At 40.7% G+C, this 26,482-nt stretch overlaps 1 protein-coding gene across 1 annotated transcript in view; it reads left to right on the top strand.

Moving 5' to 3' along the window:
• Nucleotides 1–26,482, top strand: part of CSMD1 (CUB and Sushi multiple domains 1) — a 1,675,903-nt gene that overhangs the window by 1,446,794 nt on the left and 202,627 nt on the right. Inside the window, exon 37 of the mRNA XM_075861938.1 lies at nucleotides 12,360–12,464. Within this exon, the coding sequence (XP_075718053.1) occupies nucleotides 12,360–12,464 (105 nt within the window). The remainder of the gene's footprint in view (nucleotides 1–12,359; nucleotides 12,465–26,482) is intronic.

The raw sequence follows: 26,482 nt of genomic DNA, 5'->3' as shown, positions 1-26,482 counted from the left end.
TTGCTGAGTTATCAAGTGTAAAAAAAAGGCACTTAGGAAATGAATTTTAAATTTTTTTTAACACCAAATGTTTTAAAATTCATTTCCTGCTTAGAATGTATAAAAAAAAAAATTTGAGTCAACTTGGGACAACCCCTTTAACCCTTTAGGTGTTTCACAGGAATTAAAGCAAAATGGAGCTGGAATTTATCCAGGGGTATAGTAAGCATTAGGACTCCAGAGGTGTTTCATAGGTTCTAAACACTAGGCCGTAAAATTTATTCAAATTTATGCAAATTTTTCACAATGAAGCCATTACAATGCCCAATATGTTTTACCCAGCATTTTGTGCCTAGCTTATGTTGTCAGAGACACTACCCCTATAAATTGTTATGCAGGTTATACTGGATACCTTAAAACCCAAAATCTGGCCATTAGCTCTTACTTTTGCACTCGGCAAAGCTCAGAAAGGAATTAGCACCATGCCTACTTTGGTGATATTTACTAAACTGTAACATAAAAACACTCATTAAGTAAGGTTTGAAAAAACGTGTTAATAAAAATTGTGTAAGAATTTGGTCATAAAAATTATTGTGGACAAATTAGGATACATTTTGTGTATAAATTAGTTTAAAAAAATTGTGGAGCACCAATTAGGGGTATAACTTATGGCGCAGCAATTAGGTGGTATAACTTGGTGTGCACCAATTAGGAGAACAACATATGGCGCAGGGGTTAAGTTGGTGGTGGGAGTGATCCAAGTACCACCGCCACTGAGGAGGATGGGAGCAAATATGGGGCGCACAGATAGGACTCAGATGGGGTGATGCAGGCATTATTCACCCTTTTTGGGAGTGATCAAGGGGTTTACAGTCCAATTGTTCTGCTAGTTTTACAATGGAACTAACTGTATAACTGTCTCGCTAAAGGAAATGAGGCGGTTAGAGTGTGGGATCCAGTATAAACAAAAAACGCCCCCCGTATCATAATGATATGATTGGACAGTCACATTGACTGACTAATCACATAGATCGCTGGGTGGGGACCACCATATTTGGTCCCCCAGCCATTAGTAGTGATGTGCTGCTGTCGGTGACAGTAGCCGTCACTACTGTGTCACTGTGTCATTTGATGTGGTGGTGGTTTAAAGCCATGACATAATAGTATGGCATGGTGCGCAAGCGCGCTACCTTTCATGCCATACTATTACGGTTGGTTGCCCTCCTCTGCATCCCGTTCAGTTCAGCTATGCCCTTCTTATACACAGGTGCCCAAAATTGTACATACTATTCCAAGTGTGGTCTAACTAGTGATTTTTATAGAGACAAAACTATGTTCTTGTCATGTGCATCTGTGCCTGTTTGATGCACCTTTTGATTTTATTTGTCTTAGACGCAGCTGCACTGGTTGCTGCAGTTTAGTTTACTGTCCACCAATGTCCCCAAGACCCTTTCAGTAGCAGTTTTAACCAGTGTTTTACTGTTTAATACATAATTGTAATATATGTGTTCTCGGCACAACCTTATTACCTTACATTTATCCACATTAAACTTAATTTGCCAATTCTTGGCTCATCCCTCCATCTTCCCCAAATCCTGCTGCAATATTATATTATCCTCTTCTGTGTTTATTACTTGATATGGCTTCGTTTCATCTGAAAAATTTAAATTTTACTCTGTAACCCCTCTATAAGGTATTTAATAAATATATTAACCCCTTAATGACATGTCACGTACAGTTGCGTCGCTGCAGTTAGGTACTTAATGGCCACAGCACATAACTGTACATGACAGTGATGGAGCGGGCTCAGAAGCTGAGCCAGTGCCATCACCAGAGGGTGTCAGCTGTATATTACAGCTGACACCCTGCTGTAAGACCAGGGCTAGCCTTCGATCCTACTGATTAACCCCTTAGATGCAGCGATCAAAAGCAATCGCTGCATCTAGGTGGTTTCAAGAACATCAGGCACCCCTTTGATGGTTGTGCTGATGGTTGCTATGGCAACCAGAGGCCTAACAATGGCCTTCTGTTCTGCCAAGTATGGAAGTATAAAAGTATAAAAGGCTTGCTGAAAGGGGCAAGAATATGGCGCAGGCTCAGAAGCTGAGACTGCACCATCAGCTGTGGGTTTCAGCTGTATGTTACAGCTGACACCCTGCTGTAACGGCCAGGGCCAGAGCTAGCCTCTGATCCAGCCGATTAACCAATTAGATGCAGCGATCAAAATCGATCACTGCATCCAGATGGTTACTAGTGATCGGCAACCCCACACGATTGCGGGGGCGCCGCTGGTTGCTATGGCAACCGGAGTCCTAACAATGACCTCCTGGTCTGCCAAGTACGGAAGTGTATAAAACCACGCCCAGAGGCAGGGATTAGTAGTGTATAACTGACAGCTCTAATACACTGAACTATGTCAGTAGTGCAGTATATTAGAATAAAGAAAAAAGTTATACAAAATTAATAAGTCTTTTATTATAGGAAAAGACGGAAAACATTGAAAAAGTACACATATTTGGCATCGCCGTGTTCATAACGACCCAAACTATAAAAGTATTTTCCAGCTCGGTGACCACCATAAAAAAAGAAAAGAAAAAACTATTCCAGAATCGCTGTTTTTTGGTTACCACCCCTCCCACAACATAGAATCAAAAGTGATCAAAAAGTTGCATGTACCCTGAAATTGTACCAATAAAAACTACAGCCTATTCAGAAAAAACAAGACCTCTCACAGTATTTTTTTTGACGGAAAAATGAAAACGTTTTGGCTCCCAGAATATGGCGACACAAAAAATAAATGGTTTAAAAAAAAAATAATACGTGATTTTATTTTACAAACACTGCAAAACATAAAAACCGCTATACATATAGTATCGCCGTAATTGTATTGACCCGCAGAATAAAGTAGAAATGTAATTTACAGCCCATGGTGAACACTGAAAAAAAAAGAATAAAAACCAATGTCAGAATTGCAGGTTTTTGGTCATCTTGCTTGCCAAAAAAAGGAATAAAAAGTGATCAAAAAGTTGCATGTACCATAAAATGGTATCAATAAAAACTACAGATTGTGCCGTAAAAAGTAAGCCTTCACACAGTTCCATTGGCAAAAAAAAAAAGAAATGTTCTGGCTTTCAGAATATGATGACACAAAATGTGCAGAATTTGTTCCAAAAGAGGAATAAGATCAGGCACCATTTATCTGCGACACTGGCCACATATCTGTGGTTTATTAGGCTGGGTTCACACGTGGCGGAATTTCACTTAAATTCCGCTGCGGACACTCCACAGCGTTAATCCGCAGCGGAGCCGTTTGTCCATTGACTTACACTTTAATTTAGCAATGTTCGTTTAGACGAGGCGTAAAATTCCGCTGCGGAGCATAGGCTGCGGAGCGGAATTTGGTGTCCGCAGCATGCTCTGTCTGTTGCGGAGCAGTGGCGGACTCATGGCGGAATTTCTCCATTGACTTCAATGGAGAGTCAAAATTCCGCAATGAAGTCCGCAGATCTTATGTGTGCTGCGGAGCGTATTGGTTTTACTACCATGACATTTCTTCATTCTGGCTGGACCTATGTATTTCTAGGTCTACAGCCAGACTGAGGAAGTCAATGGGGCTCCCGTAATGATGGGAGCGTTGCTAGGAGACGTCTGTAAATAGTCACTGTCCAGGGTGCTGAAAGAGTTAAGCGATCGGCAGTAACTGTTTCTGCACCCGGGACAGTGACTACCGATCTCAATATACATGTATCTGTAAAAAAAAATATAAGTTCATACTTACCGAGAACTCCCTGCGTCTGTCTCCAGTCCGGCCTCCCAGGATGACGTTTCAGTCTAAGTGACGGCTGCAGCCAATCACAGGCCAAGCACAGGCTGCAGCGGTCACATGGACTGGCGCGTCATCCAGGGAGGTCGGGCTGGATGCCGAAAGAGGGACGCGTCACCAAGACAACGGCCGGTAAGTATGAAAATCGTTTACTTTCACTAGGGAAAGTGCTGTCCCTTCTCTCTATCCTGCACTGATAGGGAGAAGGGAAGCACTTTTCCCGCAGTCCGCAGCAGATAGTCCGCATCAATGTACTGCACATTTTGTGCAGATCCGCAGCAGAATCTGCAACGCAGATTCTGTGCGGCATTGATGCGGACAGTTGCGGAGGAAATCCGCCACGTGTGGTCATGCCCTTATTTATTTAATGCATTATTATACCCTCTTATTATGTCCTGATGTACTCTACCCAGCTTACATATGCCCCCACATTTTAAATACAAATAAAACCCCAAACAGAACTACTACCAAGCAAAATCCACGCTCCAAAAGCCAAATGGATCTCCCTCCCTTCTGAGCCGTACAGTGTGCCCAAACAGCAGTTTACATCCACATATATGACATTCCCTTACCCGGGAGAACCTGCTTAATAGTTTATGAGGTATTTGTCTGCAGTAGCAAAAACTGGGCACAACAAATTGTGTACTAAAATGGCATCAGTGAAAAATTGCAATTTTCACTTTGCACCATCCACTGTGCATTAATTTCTAATGAAAAAATAACTGTGGGGTCAAAATGTTCACTACACCTCTTAAAATGCATAAAGGGTGTAGTTTCTAAGATGGGGTTCACTTCTGCGGGTTTGTTTTACTATTTGACCTCAGGGCCCTGCATCTGTGGGCCAATGCTGTGTCAAAATCAGCAAAATAGGCCTCAAATGCGCATGCTGCTCTTTCATTCCTAAGCCCTGTTATGTGTCCAGAAAAATGATAAATGCCTTGAGGTGTGTAGTTTTCAAAATGGGGTCACTTCTCAGGGGTTTCTACTGTACTCTGGTACCTAAGGGAGCTCGGCATATGCGACAATGCGGCCGAACACCTGTCCAGCATAATCCGCGCTCTGAAGGCCAAATGGTGCGTCTTCTAATTTGAGCCCTGCCATGTGTTTAAAAAGTAGTTTAGGGCCACATATGGGGTATTGCCATAATCGGGAGAAATTGATTAACAAATTGTGTCGTGTTTTTTCTCCTATTACCACTTGTGAAAATAAAAAACCTGGTGCTAAAACGACATATTTTTGGGAAAAATTACATTTTTTGTTTTCACCGCCTAATTCTAATAAAATATTTGAAACACCTGTGGTTTCAAAATGCCCCCTACACCCCTAGATGAATGCCCTGAGAGGTCTATTTTCCAAAATGGATTCACTTTTAAGGGGTTTCCGCTGTACTGGTACCTCAGGGACTCTGCAAATGCGATATGGCTCCCAAAAACCAATCAAGCAAAATATGCATGCCAAATAGCGCTTCTGCCATTCTGAGCCCTGCCATGTGTCCGAACAGCAGTTTATGACCACATTTAGGGTATTGCCATACTCGTGAGAAATTGCTTTATAAGTATTGGGTGCTTTTTCTCCTTTATTCCTTGTGAAATTGAGAAAAATCAAAATTTTAGTGGAAAAAAATGTTGATTCCAAAAAATTCAGCAAAAAACTTGTGGGGTCAAAATGCTCACTCTACCCCTCGATAAATTCCTTGAGGGGTGTAGTTTGACACATGGAGTCACTTTTGTGGGGTTTCCGCTGTTTTGGTCCCTCAGGGGCTTTGCAAATGCGACATGGCGCCCCAAACCATTCCAGTAAAATTTGAGCTCCAAAAGTCAAATGGTGCACCTTCCATTCTTAGCCCTGCCGTGTGTCCAAACTGCAGTTTATGACCAAATATGGTGTATTGCCATAATCGAGAGAAATTGCTCTTCAAATGTTGGGGTGCTCTTAAAATTTCTATGTTTTATTGGAAAGTATTTAGATTTTCAGTTTCACAGCCTAATTCCACTAAGTTCAGCAAAAAACCTGTGGGGTCAAAATGCTAACTATACCCTTAGATAAATTCCTTGAGGGCTTTAGTTTGCCAAATGGCATCTTTTTGGGTGTTTCCCCTGTTTTGGCACCACAAGACGTCTTCAAACCTGACATGATGCCTAAAATATATTATATTAAACGGAGGTGCCATAATCCACTAAGTCCAATAGCACACTTGGACCACATGTTGGATATTTCTAAAAACCACAGGATCTGGGCAATAAATATTGAGTTGCGTTTCTTTGGTAAAACCTTCTGTGTTACAGAGAAAATTGGATTAATATGAAATTTTGGAAAAAAGAATGAAATTTGTAAATTTCACCTCCACATTTTCGTTAATACCTGTGAAATGCCTTAAAGGTTAAGAAACTTTCTATTGCTGTTTTTAATACTTTGAGGGGTTCAGTTTTTAAAATAAGGAAATTTATGGGGGGTTCTCATATATAAGGCCCCAAAAAGTCAATTCAGAACTGAACTGTTCCCAAAAAAAAATAGGTTTTGGAAATTTTCTTGAAAATTTTAGAAATTGCTGCTAAAGTTAAAAGCCTTGTAAGGTTCTAGAACAATAACAGGACTTTCAAAAAACAATGCCAACATAAAGTAGCTATATGGGAAATGTTAACTAGTAACTATTTTGTGTGGTATTACTATGTGTCTTACAAGAAGATACATGTAGCTTTGGAAAAGTTCTAACTTTTGAAAATTTCCTCTAAATTTTGGTGTTTTTCCACAAATAAATACTGAATGTATCGGCCAAATTTACCACTAACATAAAGTACAATGTGTCACGAGAAAACAATCTCACAATCGCTTGAAAAATATAAAAGCATTTTAACGTTATTACCAGATAAATTGACACGTCAGATTTGAAAAAATTGGCCTGGTCCATAAGGCCAAAATAGGCTGTGTCCTTAAGTGGTTAAAAATAAAAGGGCCATATATTAACCCTTGTGGTACCCCACTGATAGCTATGACCCAGTCTGAGTATGTTACATTAAGTTATTAACCCAATTACATACATATTATTCTAGTCCTAACATTCTCATTTTATGCACCAAGCTTTGATATGGCACATTAACAAATGCCTTGAAAAGTCTAGATACACAACATTCACAGCCTAACCCAGGTCCAGTTTAAAAGTGACCTCCTCATAGGATTAATATGACAGGACCGATCTCTCATAAACCCATTCTAATGCTGTGTTATGTTTATTTTATTGAGATACACCAGGATACATCTCTTACATTTTTTCCTAATATTTTACCCTCAAAGGGGGTTAACTTACAGGTCTATAGTTTTTCAGATCACTTTTTTTTACCCGTATTATCCAGTAGAACCCGGGTGTGTGTGCCATCCCTCATTATGTCATCTGTCATTGGATTTTCCTGTGTAAATGCAGCAGAGATGAATCCATTTAATACCACATTCCACCCGGATTATTTTTGAGAGGACCATCACTTTCAGTTTTACGTTTCTTAGTATTTATGTAGGTGAAAAACATTTTTGGTTTATTTTTACTTTCTTTAACAATGAGTTTCTCTGTTACAACCGTTACCCCACTCACAACGGTAGAGTAGCAGTACCTGCGGGATCAGCCTGGCGAGTATGCTTGTCATGATGCGGCTACTGAATTACTGTAATTAGTTGTCAACCTTAATTTTTATTATTTATTGCGCCCCTTACAGTTTTATTTAACCACATTGGTTTACTCCTGTTTCTAACTTGTTTATTCCCATAAGGTATACATATTTCACAGGAATTAGTTCAACCTTAATGGCTTTGTAAACCTTTGAAGAATTTTTTTTACTAAAACAGTATATTTTAGTGTTTGGTGCAACTTTGGATTTTGTTTTTATTCAAAAATTGTTTTACTTTTTCAGATACAGCTTCTATGTATTCTGGATACATAGTAGCTGCATCTTCTGCTGAAACCTGAATCCGACATTAATAACTTAGATGTGATCGTGCATAGAAATGAGTACAATGAATGTAGGTTGTTAGTTTTCTGATCATGTTGCTAATATTTATTGTTGTATACAGGGTATATGCGATATGTACAGTTGTTTTTTGTATTTGAAATTTGTCTTAAAAATGAAAGAAGACTTGGGAAAATAAAAAAAAGATGTGAGCGATAACAGGTGGATCCTACGTGTCAGTTCCTGCTGACCTGACGGATTCAAGTTTCAAGAACAATAACTTTTTAATTTTTCAGCCAACTTAGATATATGACGGTTTTTTTTTTTTGCGGGACAATTTTAAGTTTTTATTGATACCATTTAAGGCTACATACGCTACTTATTGCATTTTTTGGAAGCCAGAATGAGCATAAATCAGCAGTTCCGGCATTGTTTTCGATTTTATTTAAATAACATAATATTTTTATGGTTTGGGTGGTTACGGATGTGCAAATACCAATTATGTTTGCTATTTTTTTCATAATAAAGCATTTTGTAAGGACAAAAAAAGCTTTATTTTTTATTTTTTTACTTTACATTTTTAATTTCTTTATTAGACAATTTTTTACTCTCTTGTTTTTTAGTCCCACTATGGGACCTCACTATGTTAAATGTACTTCTGTGTTGCAGTTTTTTTCTGCTTGTCAGGCATTCCATAAGGCTCTTATGGCTCTAATGTTAGACCTGAAAGGCTTTCTTAGGTCTCCGGCTGCCAAAGAAACCATCGACACCCTCGATTGTGTCGTGGAGGGGCCGATGGGATGACAGAGAAAGCCCCTATGAAACCACTTAGATGCTGTAGTCAATAGCAACCGCAGTATCTAAGGGGTTAAACAGACGAGCTCAGAGGTAACTCTGAACCCGGCAATTAGCGCAGGATCCCAGCTGTCTTTACACAGCCTGATACCGGCTCCAGCTTATGATACAGCACCGTAAAAAGGCGGTGCTGTGGCATAAGTACTCTTAATGACCTCTGTGAAAAGGCAAATGGGTGGTCATTAAAGGGTTAAGATGCTTTTCAATATGTCCCATTTTTTTGTGTACTTTCAATTTTGAGGACATTGCCCCAGTTTATGCCATTAAGGGCATCTATTAGTCAATAACAATTCCAAACACTGTTTATCATGCTACAGATGCAGCAATCCTTATCTTGACTTTGATAACTTGCTGCAGCGTGATAATTTATCACTTCAGCCATTAAAAGCCATTGAAAAATTCAAGTTAAAGTTTCTTGCTACTTTGTATTTAACGTGTTAAAAGTCAAGTTGCAACTGTATGGTTCATACCATATAGAGTTTTGTATTATATGACATGAAACACCATCCTTATTCTGCCACATTGTGTAAATGAAGTTTCCATATTTTATTATTGATTTAAATGGTTCACTGCATCACATCTTCATTATTTCAATATATTAATTTTCTTTGTTCTCACACGTGTATATATTCCACTAGTTTCTAATTAAATCTTTTCTTTTGACAATATCTAAATTTATACTGAAAAGAAAAGACTACTAACTATTTTATAATAACCTGTTTGTTTGTTTGTTTGTTTGTTTGTTTGTTTGCTTGTTTGCTTGTTTGATTGATATCTCATCAAATTATTATCACACATCTGCCGGTTTTCAGCTTATTGAATGCACCCAGGCGTGAATGTATATTGCTCTGTATAGTCTTGTAAAATAAGATTTACCACCAGTGTCTCACTGCTCAGCTGCAGATGCCATGTGTGCTGTAGATTCATTTTCTTAAACTAGTAAACAACCCATCATGATGTTTTCTTATCCCTTGTTCTTTGAAACCCTTTACCTATATTGTTTTGATTGTTTCTCTATGTCAGGGTGGTCTTCTATGCTTATTACCTTCTTTCAGTTTATTTTTATCATCCAGTTTATTAAGGATAGTTTTATAATTTTACTGTAACTTGTATAATACAGTAATATTGAAAAATGGTTACATGATATTCTCTGATGTATGAAGTTCAAAATTACTTTAATATTTGTCATCGCTTACTGTACCTGGACTTTGCCCCTTTGTATGCTTTCCCAGCTATATCAGGCACAATATTAAATGTGATTGATGCTACTAATGTAAAATAGTTGGTGAAATTGGCATTTTAAATTGGCCATACATATAATATAACTGTTGGGTGAAAGCTTTTTCAACTAGTCTTCATAACCCTTAACCCAACCCCTTCCCTCAAGATCAGACTCTTCTGAAACAAATGTAAGGGATATGGGCAGCTAAGCATTGGGGCTGTTATTTGGGGCTGACTGTTGACCTATAACTATTATCCATATAAACCTATATAACATCTATGTGGTGAGATTCACTCATATTAAATGCCTTACCTCATGGCCAATTCTAAATGTAAATATAATATTTCATGCTCTTCAGGTGAAATCAGTCTTCTTCGTTTTTAAATTATTTTCTGCGTAATGCTTACTTAATGTATGGAAAGGAAAATAGAGGTCTGAGCTATTTGACATTTCCTTTGAGTTGAATGTAGTCTCCACATTTTCTTGTTACCTTCATGCCATGGATATCATTGATTTCTGTGTGGGCAGGATATACAACACAGCAAAAAAAACTGTAATAGACTCTCTATTTCCCCAGTGGTCTTTTGAGATTACATCTATTTTAAGAAAAACCCTCAAAGATTTTTTTCTCTCTTACTACAAAGTAATGACATGAAATGATTCAAAGTTTGTTTTAAGAATCTGCTTTGAAAAGGGATGTATACGGTAGAGCATCACATTTTGAGCTACTGTAACTATTGGAGGGTTGCGTTATAATGACTTACCTAAAATACATATACTCAGGGGCAGGAATATAGCCTGTGCAGCCTGTTAAGATGCACAACAGCACAGAGGGGGCCCACTCTGGTGGCAGGAAATTGTAAAACAAATATCCGGCTTCGCTCAATCCCTCCCCCCTACTCACATTCTTCATGGTCAGAATACAGTGACATTGCATCATCTCAATCAGACAATCACAGATACTCTATGATAGTCTGAGCTGCTCTGTGATAGGCTGATTGCTGATGGTGCAGTATCTGTGAGAAGTTGAAGGAGTAGCAAGAGGAAGGAGTATTGCTGCCTTCAGTAGAGGTCCCTTCACAGTAAGTTAGCCTTGTCACTGCGAGAGACCACCAGGGATGTTATCATTAACAAATACTGTATGAGAAGATGTAAGTTTCAGAAATGCTTGCAGAAGGGGGCACACACACTGTTTTTGTGCAAGGGGCCCAAAGTTGTCTTGTCTGCCCCTGCATATACTACATTATTAATTTACAAAAAAGTCAATAGTTCTAATGCTTCTAATAAAAAAATTAAGCCATTTTCTAAATAGTCTTGATTAAAAATCTGACTTTTGCAGACCTATGTGTCTCCATGGCTAAATGGAAACAAATTTTGTGTAGCCATCTTGCAGTCATATTCCTTTCCATCTCTTCCCTACTTCTTGACAAATTGCATTTGACAAGTTCGCAAGAAGACAGATAAAAGGAAGAATGATTGCAGAATCAGACTACACAGGCTTTGTTTGCAGTCTGTAACCATGGAAACCAATAAATCTGCATAGAAAACGTAGACACAGTCAAGACTATTTGCAAAGTTGCTTAAGTTCTTTAAATTTAAAAAATGTTGTTTCAAAGGTGTACATATGTTTCAATTGGTTCTTTTCAACATGTCCAGGTAATAGCAACATGGAAATCCGATTGCACACAGGTGTTTTTCTCTATAAAATAATTACAGTTTATTTGCCCATTAGAAAAATCGCAACTGTCCTCTTCCCTTGGTTCCATTCCAAAATGCCATCAGAAATGCTTACACAATGCTGAGAGAGCTGCCCTGGTTTATTTATCTTTTTGTAAAACCCACAATGTGTATATTATAAAATTGTTTGAAATTCATTTTCCAAAGGTACTAGCGAAAATACATCCAAGGGAAATAGGAGAAATAATAAAAAGATGTCAGAATATTTTATTTAAAGAGGTTCTCATCAATATTTTATCATGGGGGTCTGATTCCCGACACCCCCACCGATCTGCAGACTTAAGGGGCCGTGATGACGAATTCCGCAGCCTCTTCATAGTTTACCAGCAGGAACAGTGCCATACACTTTCTTAGCAGCTGTGCCTGGGAAAACAGTTTTCTATAGCTCGGTCCATTCAAGTTGAATAGGACCACAACTGCAATCCCAGGCACAACCGCCATGGAAGTGTAAGGCACTGTGCCTGGTAAACTATGAAAAGACAGTGAATCTCTTCAGTTAGCTCATCGATGGGGGTGCTGGGAGTCTGACCCCCACCAATCTGATATTGATGACCTATCCTAAGGATAGGCCATTAATATAAAAGTCCTGGAGAACCCGTTTCATGTTTTCAAAATTTTGAACTTCTATACTTTTCTGCTACTTCAATATGTAGGTCTGAACATCAAAGGTTGCATTTTCTGTTTGATCAATGTAGGGATTTTCCTACTTAATCAACTATCTTATCCTCTCTCCAATCTTATCTTCCTAGTAACTTCACTCTGCTTGATTAAAATAAAAAAAATTGTTGCTGTTTTTTTCTCCTTTAAGGTACCACTGTGCCAGCGCTGCTGAATAGCACATCTAATCAGCTGTACCTGCATTTCCACACGGATATCAGTGTATCTGCAGCTGGATTTCACCTTGAATATAAAAGTAAGTATTCATCCAAAATGGCATAAACTACTAATTTCTACACACGCTCAATGGACTATGAAATAAAATGTGTTTATATATTTTGTGGCTACGACATACGCACATCACTTTCTGAAATTATGTGATAAGAATAACAAGACCATTTTGTACAAAAGCAAAACATTACTGGGATCTTGTGGCAACAAAAAAAAAAATTAGACAGGGTCAGTTCACACATTAAGTAAATACTGCGGATTTTCCGCAACGGAATTAGTTGCGGAAAATCCGCAGCATAGTACAGTAGCAGCAAAGTGGATGAGATAGAACAAATCTCAACCACACGCTGTGTAAATACTGAGAGGAAAAAATGCTCAGAAATTGACATGCGGTGCGGAATTTTATTCCGGAGCATGTCAATTTCTTTTTCGGGAACGCTGCATATTTGTTGCAGGTTTTTCCCATTGAATCTAATGGGAGGTAAAACCCACAACAAATTGGAGTTGTTGCCTTTTTTTGCGTGGCTGCTTCGCACCGATTCCACCGCAAAAAAACACAACTCCTAAAAAAAAAAAATCTTATACTTACCCAGCAGTCTGTGTTTCTTCCTTCAGGGTGGCCTCCAGGGATGACTCTTCATCCCATGTGACCACTGCAGCCAAACACAGTCTGTAGCGGCTGTCACATGGAATGAAGCGTCATCCCATGAGGGATGTGTGGCACTATTTACAGGCGGTTGTGTGGCACGATCTACAAGGGGAGTGTTTGTGGCGCTATCTACAAGGGGGGTGTGGCACTATCTACAAGGGTGTGTGTGTGGCACTATCTACAGGGGGGCTGTGTGGCACTATCTACAGGGGGCTGTGTGGCACTATCTACAAGAGGAGAAATGTGGCACTAACTACAAGGGGTGTGGTACTATTTACAGGGGACTGTGTGTGGCATTATCTACAAGAGGAGGTATGTGGCACAATCTATAGGTGGCTGTGTGTGGCACTATCTACAAGAGGAGGCTGTTCATTATGTTACCATATAGTCTCATTAGCCTCAGTTATACAATATGTTTTAGTCCGGCACTGACCTCTTTATTTATTTTCTTTTAATTTATTGTTATGTTAACTCACTTATATAACCATATTGCTTGTCAAATGTACAAATGGTTTTATGCTTGAGTTACAAAAAACATGAAAAAGAATTATATCTTATTGATTGGTAGAGAAAACAAACATGGCGAGGGGGAAGGAAATGTCGGGAAAGAGGTTGGGGGGGGCACCAAACTGAATCTTTGCCCCAGGTGCTGGAGAACCTAGCTACGCCGACTAATTTTTCCCCTAGATGGTTTGATAACAGTATTTCTGGGAAAGAATTTGTTACAATATATGGAATACTATGAAGCATGCAGCAATTTGTTTACATGGACTGCAAATTAAAAAATGTCCATATAAGATCAGATTTTTATACGGCAGTATACATTAAAGTGCATTACCACTGTATTTAGGATCCGTGTGATACAGAACCCAAATACATTCATGTGCATGAGACCATAGTGTTTTCAGCCAGGAAATTTTAACCGTTTCCTTTACAGCAATATCCAATATCAATTACTCAACTTCAGCAAATCTATCATTTCTATTCCCAGGCAAACATTATATAGTGTGCCATTCCATTTATGTAATTAATTTCATAAGGCTTTTATTCGGATTAGTTCTTCTGCGACATTCATGACTTCTTATTCCTTGTTATTATTCATTTACACCAGTGTCTGTCTGGGACAATATGTAAGCTATTTATTTTGGACCTTTGAATTTATGGGAGAAGCAGAATCCATATTATGACCATGATGCATACAGACATTTTTCATTGTCAGTATGTAATCTGTACTAGTTCAGACTCTTGTTTTTTTATGGAAAACCTTTTGCAATTACTGGAATGAAACAAAAGATCTCTGAATGCTATTACAGTATACAGACATTTAATTTGTGTAACAGACATATTTTTTTCTTCTCAAAAATGCCTTAACCTTTTCCAGAGTGAATAGGGGTCTGTACAATAACAGTATGATTAATGGGATGACAAAGGTCAAATTAACAAACCATTCTTATGTTTCATTACATAGCTATTTTCAAGGCTTGTAAAATTTGAATAAAATTCATTCTTTGAACTATTCGTTTTGAGTTCTTAGGAAAGTAATATTAATGACTAATCTTAAAACCTGTGAACCTCTATGCAGAATAATATAGACTTGGTATTTTGTAAAAGTTTAAATATTTTCTTTTCTCATGTCCTCATTGTGACATACTGCATACCCAAATCACCAAAAGTCTTTTGGTCAAACGTTATCCTTCTAGGCATTAAAAATATTTGTATGCAGGATGTCAGTTAAAAAAACATCTCATTGAGAAGTCTAAAGTTGCTTTCCATTTTTCTCCATTTAATGAATATCCAGAAATTGCAAATAGTTTACTAGAGAGTCACTGAAAAATATGGCATAAACAGCTTATGTCTAATTTTCAAGCTCAGCTTAGCTTTTTTAACTTATTTTTGAAAATTAAGTATCAAATGCTCTAAATTTTGTTTTTAGCCATATTTTAGGTATTTTAGTTGAATATATCAAAAGTGACATCCAAATAGAAAATAACTAACGGATGAAATGGTGATGATAATAATACCCATCATCATCATCACCACCACCACCACCGTCATCTTGTGTACATTCAATTATTACTTTGACCAAGTGAAGAAAAATAAAGCAAAACAGATCTACAGCTGTAATTACATATTAACATGTGGGTTGAGGGTTTCTGATGCTAAAGGCTATGGACATATTTGAAAGGCAATTTATTTATTTATTTTTAATTTTAAAAAAAAGGTGTATCAGTGTGTTTGGTGCAACTTTACAAACACTTTTTTATTAAAAATAGATTTTACTTTTTTTATATACAGCTGCTTTTTATTTTCTAGACAGAGCCGCTGTATCTAGCACGATTCACTGAATCCGTCAGTCCCGCGGACCTGAAAGGTTCAGTGACACCGTGTACTGTGGGTCAGTGGCATTTACCAAGTTATATAGGGATTATAGGGAAAAATACTAGATCTTAACAGAGCTTTGGACTAAAAACTCTAAAAGTATTATGTCAGTCAGATATGTAGGAATCAATTTCATCAAATATTTTGACTATTCTTAGAAGCACTCCCAGGTGTGATATTGTCATGGGACCCTTCTAATACAAGTAGACAACCCTTTTAAATAATTGTAACTTTATTTATATAAAAAAAATACATGACCTGTAACCCTATTCTGGAGCTGTAAGTAAGGTTTAAGTATTACATGAGATGAAAGGTGTCTATGTTATTTGGGCCACCGGCCACCAATGCAATGTTTATTTTTTGGTCGAATTTTAATTCCCATGCCTTGAGATATAATGGTTTCCCAGGAGAGGAGATTTTCTAGCACTTCCGTACAAAGCTTTGAAAGCAGTTTAGAGGTTAAATTTGGGAATAGCAAGTATTTTTTTTCCGAGCCAATTGGGGTTTCTAAGAGGAGCGGTTAGCAATCTGGCTAGGAATCTACAGTGTTGCCTAAAGGAACGTTTTTGTAAAAAGGAGAAGTTATTTGTGACTGAGCTGGGTATTATATCTTCAATTTCCCTCAGTTGACAGTGTAAGGCTGAGTTCACATGTTGCGGATTTGACGCCGATTTTCAGCGCAGATTTTACACTTTGCAATGCAAATGGGTGAAATCTGCGTCAAAACCGCTACAAAATCTGCGACAAATCCGCAACGTGTAAACTCAACTTAAGGAGGTAGGATTGAAAGTTATATCTATAAGAGAGGTCCAAGGCCGGGAGGTCTTTATGGGCCGCTTCAACAGGTAGGAAGGTGACAGGTGCAGTGGCATCGTAGAGAGGGGGCAGACCATGTAACTTCTGTCTGTTTTGCTAAACCTATAGTTTTTCTCTGGTGATAGATCTAGTGATTTGCTATTTCATGGATGGGAAAGCAGGCGCCCGCAGATAAGGCTGATTGTGATGGCTAGAGATGAGCGAACTTATCAAAAGTTCGGTTCGGCTAGTTCGCCGAATTTCACAAAAAAGTTCGGTTCGGACCGAACTAGTTCTGACCGAACCTGTCACTTACGTGCGCCGAGCATGCTACTGTCCAGGGTGCTGATAGAGTTAATGGGCTGCACTAACTCTTTCAGCAACCTTCACAGTACATGCTCGGCGCGCGGAAAATACCATTTAAATGTAATAAAAAAATAAAAATTATACGTTCGTACTTACTTTCCTCCTGTCCGGCCTCCAGCGATGACGTTTCATCCCTTTCGCCGCTGCAGCCAATCACAGGCTGTAGTGGCGGTCACGCACGTCAGGATGACGCTTCATCCCACGTGACCGCCTCTGCAGCCAATCACAGGCTGCAGCGGCGACATGAATGAAACGTCATCGCTGGAGGCCGGACAGGAGGAAAGTAAGTATGAACGTATTATTATTATTTTTTGGCATGTATGTATGTATGTATGTATGTTGGCATGTATGTATGTTGTCATGTATGTATATCTGTGCATGTATGTTGGCATGTATGTATATATGTGCATGTTTGTATGTATATTTGCATGTATATATTTGCATGTATGTATGTATGTTTGCATGTATGTATTTTTGCATGTATGTTGTCATGTATGTATGTATGTATGTTGTCATGTATGTATATATGTGCATGTGTGTATGTATATTTGTATGTATGTATGTTTGCATGTATGTGTGTTTGCATGAATGTATGTTTGCATGTATGTATGCATGTTTGTATGTATATTTGCATGTGTGTATATATATATGTATGTATGTTGTCATGTATGTATATATGTGCATGTATGTTGGCATGTATGTATATATGTGCATGTGTGTATGTATGTATATTTGCATGTATGTTGTCATGTATGTATGTATATATGTGCATGTATGTTTGCATGTATGTTGGCATGTATGTATACATGTGCATGTTTGTATGTATATTTGCATGTATATATGTTTGCATGTGTGTATGTATGTTTGCATGTATGTATGTTGTCATGTATGTTTGTATGTATGTTGTCATGTATGTATGTATATATGTGCATGTATGTATGTTTGCATGTTTTTATTTTTGCATGTATGTTTGCATGTATGTTTATATATATGTGCATGTATGTAATTATGTTTGCATGTATTTATGTTTGCATGTATATTTGTGCATGCTTGTATATATGTATGTATGTATCTTTGCATGTTTGTTTGTATGTATGTATGTTTTCATGTGTGTGTGTATGCATGTATGTATGATAGTTTGCATGTATATATGTGTGTATGTTTGCATGTATGTATATTTGCATGTATATATGTGCATGCTTGTATATATGTATGTATGTTTGTATATATGTATATTTGTATATATGTATGTATGGCCATGTATGATACTGTCTGCTGGCGCCCTGTATCTAAGTCAACTTCACGGCAGGCTTCTATACATGGTATAACAGTCAGTATCACACCTTAAACTGAATCTAAGCCTACGACATGTTTTATTTCATTATTTTATTTTTTTACAGGTTTGGTGTTTGGACTACGTCGGTTTCGAGGACTACTTAGATGACGTTTTTTTTTTCTACAATAAAATGGTTAATGAGGGTTGTGTTGGGGGTGCTTTATTTCAATAAAATATTTTATCTATATCTTTGTCTTTTTCTTTTCAAATTTTATTATTACCACTTTAGTAATGGCCGCTGTCTGAGTGACAACATCCATTACTAATGCGAGGCTTAGTGTTAGCCGGTGCAGAGGCTAACACTAACCACCATTATTACCCCGGTACCCAAAACCACCAGGGGTGTCGGGAAGAGCCAGGTACGATCCAGTACCCGACCATCTGTTGTGATGGTCGGGTCCTGGGGCGGCCGCAGGCTGGTATTATGAGGCTGGGAAGGGCCAAAAACAGTGGACCTTCCCACCCTTGTAATGCTAGGCTGCTGCTGCTGTGTTGTATCTGGCTGGTTATAAAAGTGGGGGGGACCCCACGTCATTTTTTTAAATTATTTATTTATTTACATTTTTTTTTTTAAAAAGACATGGGGTTCCACCCAATTTATCATAACCAGCCACATACAACACAGTGTTATTAGCCTGGGAATGGACAAAACCAGTGGCCCTTCCCACCCATGTAATGCCAGACTGCTGCGGCCTTGTATATGGCTGGTTATTAAAAATGTGGGGGACCCGTCTATTGCTAAATTTGTTAAATTCCACAAAAAAAACGACGTGGGGGTCCCCCCCATTTTTATAACCAGCCCGATACAACACAGCAGCAGCAGCCTAGCATTACAAGGGTGGGAAGGTCCACTGATTTTGGCCCTTCCCAGCCTCATAATACCAGCCTACGGCCGCCCCAGTACCCGACCATCACAACAGATGGTCGGGTACTGGATCGTACCAAGCTCTTCCCGGCACCCCTGGTGGTGGTGGGTACCGGGGTAATAATGGGTGGTTAGTGCTAGCCTCTGCACCGGCTAACACTAAGTACCGCCTTAATAATGGACGCTGTCAATCAGCCAACTGCCATTATCTAGGCACTAATAAAGTTTGAAAAAAAAACACAAAGACAATTCTTTTTTATTGAAATAAGAAATCCCCAACAAAACCCTCGTTAACCATTTTATTAAAATTTGAAAAAACGCAGATCTACGCAGTAGTCCAACGAATCGAAGATGTAGTCCAATCGGTACATCAAAATCTGCAACAACATAAAAAAACAGTTATCAATGTGAACAATACCAATACTTCTACTCACCTACACACATATATACACGCACACACAAACAAACAACCATACACAGACACACACATATATACACAAACACAACAAGATATACACACACACATAAACAGACAAACACACACATATACACGAACTCACACATATACAAACAAAAACACACATATCCAAACACACACACACACACAGTTATACACACATACACGAACACATATACACAAACACATATACAAACAAAAACACACATACCCAAACACACATATACACAAACACATATACACAAACACACCCATATATACACACAAACACACACCCATATACACACATATACAAAAACACACACAAACATCTACACACAAACATATACACAAATACACCCATATATACACAAACATATACACAAAACACATATACACAAACACACCCATATATACACACACACATATAAAAACAAAAACAGACAAAGTCACATACCCAAACACACATATATACACAAACACGGTTTCTTTTAAATGCTGCTGGGGAACCCGCTCGATCCACTATATAAGGCTGCGCTACAGTGCAGCATTTAAAAGAAACAGGATCCTGACCTGTCCATAGAGTTTAAGGCAGCACAGAGTATTTCAGGAGATGAGCGTGCAGATTCAGTGCTGCTGCGAACTCTGCTCTTACCATTACGTAGCTCTCAGTCTGTTACCTCTCCTCCACTCCTGTCCTCAAGAACACCTTCACATGATTGGCAAGTCACCACGTAATGGTAAGAGCAGAGTTCACAGCAGCACAGAGTATTTCAGGAGATGAGCGTGCGGATCTTGTGCGGGGTGGTGACTTGCCAATCATGTGAAGGTGTTATTGAGGACAGGAGTGGAGGAGAGGTAACAGACTGAGCTACGTAATGGTAAGAGCAGAGTTCACAGCAGCACTGAATCTGCACGCTCCTCTCCTGAAATACTCTGTGCTGCTGTGAACTCTGTTCTTACCATTACGTAGCTCAGTCTGTTACATCTCCTCCACTCCTGTCCTCTATAACACGTTCACATGATTGGCAAGTCACCACCACGCACAAGATCCGCACGCTCATCTCCTGAAATACTCTGTGCTGCTGTGAACTCTGCTCTTACCATTACGTGGTGACTTGCCAATCATGTGAAGGTGTTCTTGAGGACAGGAGTGGAGGAGAGGTAACAGACTGAGAGCTACGTAATGGTAAGAGCAGAGTTCACAACAGCACTGAATCTGCACGCTCATCTCCTGAAATACTCTGTGCTGCCTTAAACTCTGTGGACAGGTCAGGATCCTGTTTCTTTTAAATGCTGCACTGTAGCGTAGCCTTATATAGTGGATCGAGCGGGTTCCCTAGCAGCATTTAAAAGAAACAGGATCCTGACCTGTCCACAGAGTTTAAGGCAGCACAGATTATTTCAGGAGATGAGCACGGGCAGCCGTTCGTTTTTCCGACCCGTGCTCCCATCATGCACACGACCGTAAAAACACCCGTTATTGCGGGTCGTAATTACGACCCGCAATAACGGGCTCATAGACTTCTGTTACCCACGGGTACCTTTCCGTATTCTCACGGGAAGGTGCCCGTGCCGTTAAAAAAATAGAACATGTTCTATTTTTCTATTTTACGGGCCGTGCTGCTATAATTATAATGACAGCACGGTTCGCAAAAGCGGCCGGCTGCCCGTGGCCGGCCGGCCGTGCTCGTAGTTACGAGTCGTAATTACGAGCACGGCCCGTAAAATAAAAAAATAGAACATGTTCTATCTTTTTAACGGCACGGGCACCTTCCCGTGAGAAAACGGGAAGGTACCCGTGGCTAACAGAAGTCTATGGGCCCGCTATTTCGGGTCGTAATTACGACACGTGATAACGGGTGTTTTTATGGTCGTGTGCATGAGGCCCCGTAATGACGGGTGGCTACATGTGTGCACCCGTCATTACGGCAGCGTTGCTAGGCGACGTCAGTAAGGGTATGTGCACACACACTAATTACGTCCGTAATTGACGGACGTATTTCGGCCGCAAGTACCGGACCGAACACCCTGCAGGGAGCCGGGCTCCTAGCATCATATTTATGTACGATGCTAGGAGTCCCTGCCTCTCCGTGGAACTACTGTCCCGTACTGAAAACATGATTACAGTACGGGACAGTTGTCCTGCAGAGAGGCAGGGACTCCTAGCATCGTACATAACTATGATGCTAGGAGCCCGGCTCCCTGCACTGTGTTCGGTCCGGTACTTGCGGCCGAAATACGTCCGTCATTTACGGACGTAATTAGTGTGTGTGCACATACCCTAAATAGTCACTGTCCGGGGTGTTGAAAGAGTTAACTGATCGGCAGTAACTGTTTCAGTACCCTGGACAGTGACTACCGATCACAGTACCTGTAAAAAAAAAGACGTTCATACTTACCGAGAACTTTCTGCTTCCTCCAGTCCGGTCTCCTGGCCGTTGCCTTGGTGACGCGTCCCTCTCGACATCCGGCCCGACATTCCTTGATGACGATGCAGCCCATGTGAGCGCTGCAGCCAATCACAGGCTGCCGCGGCCTCTGCAGCCAATCACAGGCTGCAGAGGCCTCTGCAGCCAATCACAGGCTGCCGCGTCAGAAAAGGTCGGACTGGAGGAAGAAGAGGGACTCGTCAACAAGACAACGACCGGGTACGTATGAAATGCTTTTTATTTTATTTTTAATCAGCAGCCTCTTTTCTCTATCAGTGATTGATAGAGATAAGTGGCTGCCGATTTGTATAATGTTTTTGACCGGGTTCGGTCAAAACGGGTTCGGCCGAACCCGGTGAAGTTCGGATTCGCTGCGAACCGAACTTTACCGGAAGTTCGGACCGAAACCGGGTTCGGTTGTCCCGGTTCGCTCATCTCTAGTGATGGCCTTAGAGATATTTAATGTCTTTGTGAGGAGCGGATTGAAAAGTCAGTTGGAGCAACTGGGATAAGTCGATAGCTACATAGTAGGTATAGACGTCAGGGAGAGTGAAGCCTCCTTTCGCCCTAGTCTGAATAAGTTGACTTTTTTTTTATGTTCTACTACACAGAATCGTATCATAAATGACAACTTATTAGCAAATGACGATAGTCTCTACACTACAATCAGCTTTGTACATGCAAAAAAGATTTTTTAAGTAAAAGTGAAAACTCAATTGTTTAATACATTGTATCCCATGTAAGTGTTTTAGAGATTAATTGGTTTACAGGCCTCTTTTTTAAGCTGAACAAAGCCTTTGATTTGTCAGTTATTGGATTCCTGTCTGAGATTATCACTGTACATTCATATGCCAATTAACACAGTTTTTGTTAACGGTTTTAGCTTCATTTCCGTTTCTAGCATTCTCTTCCTTAAGATAATAGAACATGTCACGTTTATGGAGCTAATTTTAGTCTCATTAGCACAATCCATATCTACTTTGTCAAGGCTTGTTGTCGCGTTTATTGATTTCATGCTTCTCTATTACTTTTTCAAACAATAAAAATCCACATATATTGGTGCTATTAGCTAGCAGGTTTACCTAACAATACAGAATTCAGATTACATCTCTGAATAAATATATTTGATATAATATGCAGCATATTAAATATTCTATATTTAATACTTTATTTTCAGTTATCAGTGTAATTCAGTATGAAGATTTTTAGTATCAGTGCTAAAATAAAATTTGGAAGGCATCCAATCAGATACCGTGTGGTTGAAAACGTTGTCTTAATGCTTTGATAAATTTATGTATAGTATAGTATAAATATGAATCTCTATTTAGTGTAATTTATAGGGTTTTCTGGGATTAGAAAAAAAAGTCTGCTTTTTATTCCCTAAAAACAGCAGCACTTTATTCATGTGCATCTGTAGTACCAGACAAAGCCCATCGACAAGAATGGTACTATTTTTTGAGAAAAAGAAAAACATACATTTTTTTAACCCCGGACAACTCTTTTAATTATAATAATTATCTTGTAATAAAAGGGGTTGTGCAACTTTAACAACTCTTTTTTAGGTCATGAGAAAATATGTGAGAAGTTAATGGCAGTGGCCTTATTGTTATCAACATTTAAAGCTGTCTCTATAACTAATATGAACTTTAGTACATGCATATCTGGCACCACCATTAAAATGGGGCTGTGATAGAGTATGAGATGGGGTTTCAGTGTTAGGTGGTGGCCCCCACCAACCTTAACCCCGTTCCGACATTTGCCATATGGATACGTCATGGAAAGCCACGACTACCCGCAAATTGCCGTATCCATATGCCAAATGAAGAAGGGTTTAAAGTGTAAAAAATAAAAGTTACAAAGTAAAGATGGCTACTGTTCATAACAGCAGGCCATCTCTACACGAGGGCTAGGGGGGTGGCTTATCCGTCCCGCATCGATGATCGCTGCAATTGGCCGGTTAATTCAGACCGGCCAAATGAGGCCATATGCGGCTTTCGTCAATCACTGTGCCACAGTGATATGGTGGTGATTGGTGCTGCCTAGGACAGCACCAATCTGACAAGGTGGCGGTGATGCCACCCCCCCATCGCTACGATTGGTTGGTCTGCACCGACCGACAAATCACAGCCATGGCGGGTGTGTGAAACACCCTTCACCAGCTCTACCCACCTCATTCCGGTTAGGAACGGTGAGCAGAGCTGGTATTACGGTCTGTGAGACATACTTACCGGTTCTGAGGCCTTCTGTGCTGTGATCCTGCTGTGACGTCTACATCCGACTGCTTCCTGCTGTAGAGTGAACAATCATCATCATCTGTGCTGCTGCTGATTTTTTTTTTTAGCAGCAGCTCTTGCTTTGTCCCTAAACTTCTTATCCCTGTACTCCTCCCGCCCACTCCTCCACTTTTTACGTCTTGTGGCCGCTGAGAGCGGATCAGTGACCGCCATCACTGACCGCCAATTTTTGGCACAGGGTGTAATGGCAGAAAGGAGGTGAAGGGAAAGTGAGCCCTAATCTACCCACCGCCCTGTCCCTGCCTACTTGCAACGACCCGCCCTAGGCGACGGGGTACAACTGGGCGGCGGTCCCTATGCTGTCTAAGTGCACGGGAGAACAAACAGGGAACACGCAAGGGAAGGGGCAGTAGCCCACGGAACACCGCGAGGAAACGGAGCGGTGAATGAGTAGTCAGGACCAGGATGAAGTGGAGTATACCAACGTGAGCACGGAGAAGGAAGCAAGCCAGGGGCAAAGCGAAGCAGGTTAAGCGGAACTGCAGCAAGGCAGAAGCACGGCAGAAGCAGGCTGAAGCAAGCAGCAGTGGGGCCAGGAATCCAGAAGAATTACAAGCACTGAGGAAGAGAACACGGCAGGTAATAAAGGACAGGGGGCGGAGCTAACTCCGACTGACCAGGCCGCGATAGGCTCTCCCACTCCTGAGCCTGCCACCCTGGTTGGTGGGAGCCGGTGTCAGTCTAAGAGGTCTGGCCTCAGGTGTGGATTGATTAATCCCAGGAGTATACCTAGACGTAGTACCTGGCAGATCCCTAACAGTATTCCCCCTTTTATGAGGGGCCACCGGACCCTTACTAAGAGGACCCGGTTTAGTAGGGAAGAGAAGGTGGAACCTCCTCATCAATACCCCAGCGTGAACATCACGAGCAGGTACCCAAGTCCTCTCCAATGGACCAGGTACTGGAGGGAGCCCTGGACCATCCTACTGTCCATAATCTTGGCCACCTCGAATTCCACCCCCTCAGGGGTGAGAACGGGAACAGGAGGTTTCCTCGAGGGGGACCAGGACGGGGAGCAGCGTTTAAGGAGGGAGGCATGGAAGACGTCATGTATACGAAAGGATGGGGGCAGCTCCAGACGGAAGGATACAGGGTTGAGGACTTCAATGATCTTATAAGGTCCAATAAATCGGGGAGCAAACTTCCTGGACGGGACCTTAAGGCGCAAGTTCCTGGACGACAACCAGACCAAATCCCCGACGACAAACCGGGGGTTAGCAGAACGTCTACTATCAGCCTGAATCTTTTGTGCGCTCTGGGACACCTCTAGGTTCTTCTGAACCTGGGCCCAGACTGTGCACAGTTCCCGATGAACATCCTCTACCTCAGGATTATTGGAACAACCAGGGGAAACGGAGGAGACCCCTGACGAGTTACTGACCCGGTTATTCAGGGAAAATTCAGCAAGGGGAAGGAATGAGACCCAATCGAATTGACAGTCAGAGATGAAACACCTTAAATATTGTTCCAGGGATTGGTTAGTCCTTTCCGTTTGGACGTTAGTTTCGGGATGGAAGGCGGAGGAGAAGGACAGATCAATCTCCAACTTTTTACAAAAAGCTCTCCAAAATAAGGAAACAAATTGTACCCCTCTGTCAGAAACGATATTGACTGGGGCCCCATGGAGACGCAGGATGTGTTTCACAAACAAAGAAGCTAACGTCTTGGCGTTAGGTAGCTTCTTAAGGGGAACAAAGTGGCACATCTTGCTGAAGCGGTCTACTACCACCCACACCACCGACTTGCCCTGAGATGGGGGCAAATCGGTGATAAAATCCATGGAGATATGGGTCCAAGGTCTCTGGGGAATGGGCAAGGAACGTAGTAGGCCCGCAGGTCGGGACCTAGGGGTTTTGGACCTAGCGCAAACCTCACAAGCGGCGACGTAAGCCCTAACGTCTTTAGGCAACCCAGGCCACCAATAGTTTCTGGTAATGAGGTGTTTGGTGCCCAAGATGCCAGGATGACCAGATAGAGCGTAGTCATGGTTTTCCCTGAGTACCCTTAGCCGGTATTGCAGGGGAACAAACAGTTTGTCCCCAGGGACGTTCCCGGGAGCTGAACCCTGATCAGCCGCGATATCAGAAGCTAAATCAGAATCCGTGGCAGAAACGATTATACCAGGGGGTAAAATACAAGCAGGATACTTCTCGGAAAGAGGATTGGCCATGAAACTACGTGACAGAGCATCAGCCTTAATATTCTTGGACCCAGCCCTATAGGTAACCAAGAAATTAAATCTGGTAAAGAATAGTGCCCACCGAGCTTGTCTAGGAGTAAGCCTCCGGGCCGATTCTAGGAAAACCAGATTCTTGTGATCAGTAAGGACCGTTACCTGGTGTCTGGCCCCCTCCAGGAAGTGCCGCCACTCTTCAAAAGCCCATTTAATGGCTAGAAGTTTGCGGTTGCCAATATCATAGTTACTCTCCATGGGCGAAAACTTCCTAGAGAAGTAAGCACAGGGGCGGAGATGGGTGAGGGAGCTGGTACC

This window comes from Rhinoderma darwinii, chromosome 4, assembly GCF_050947455.1.
Source record: "Rhinoderma darwinii isolate aRhiDar2 chromosome 4, aRhiDar2.hap1, whole genome shotgun sequence".
Classification (NCBI taxonomy): domain Eukaryota; kingdom Metazoa; phylum Chordata; class Amphibia; order Anura; family Rhinodermatidae; genus Rhinoderma; species Rhinoderma darwinii.
This window is presented reverse-complemented; position numbering and strand designations above follow the sequence as displayed.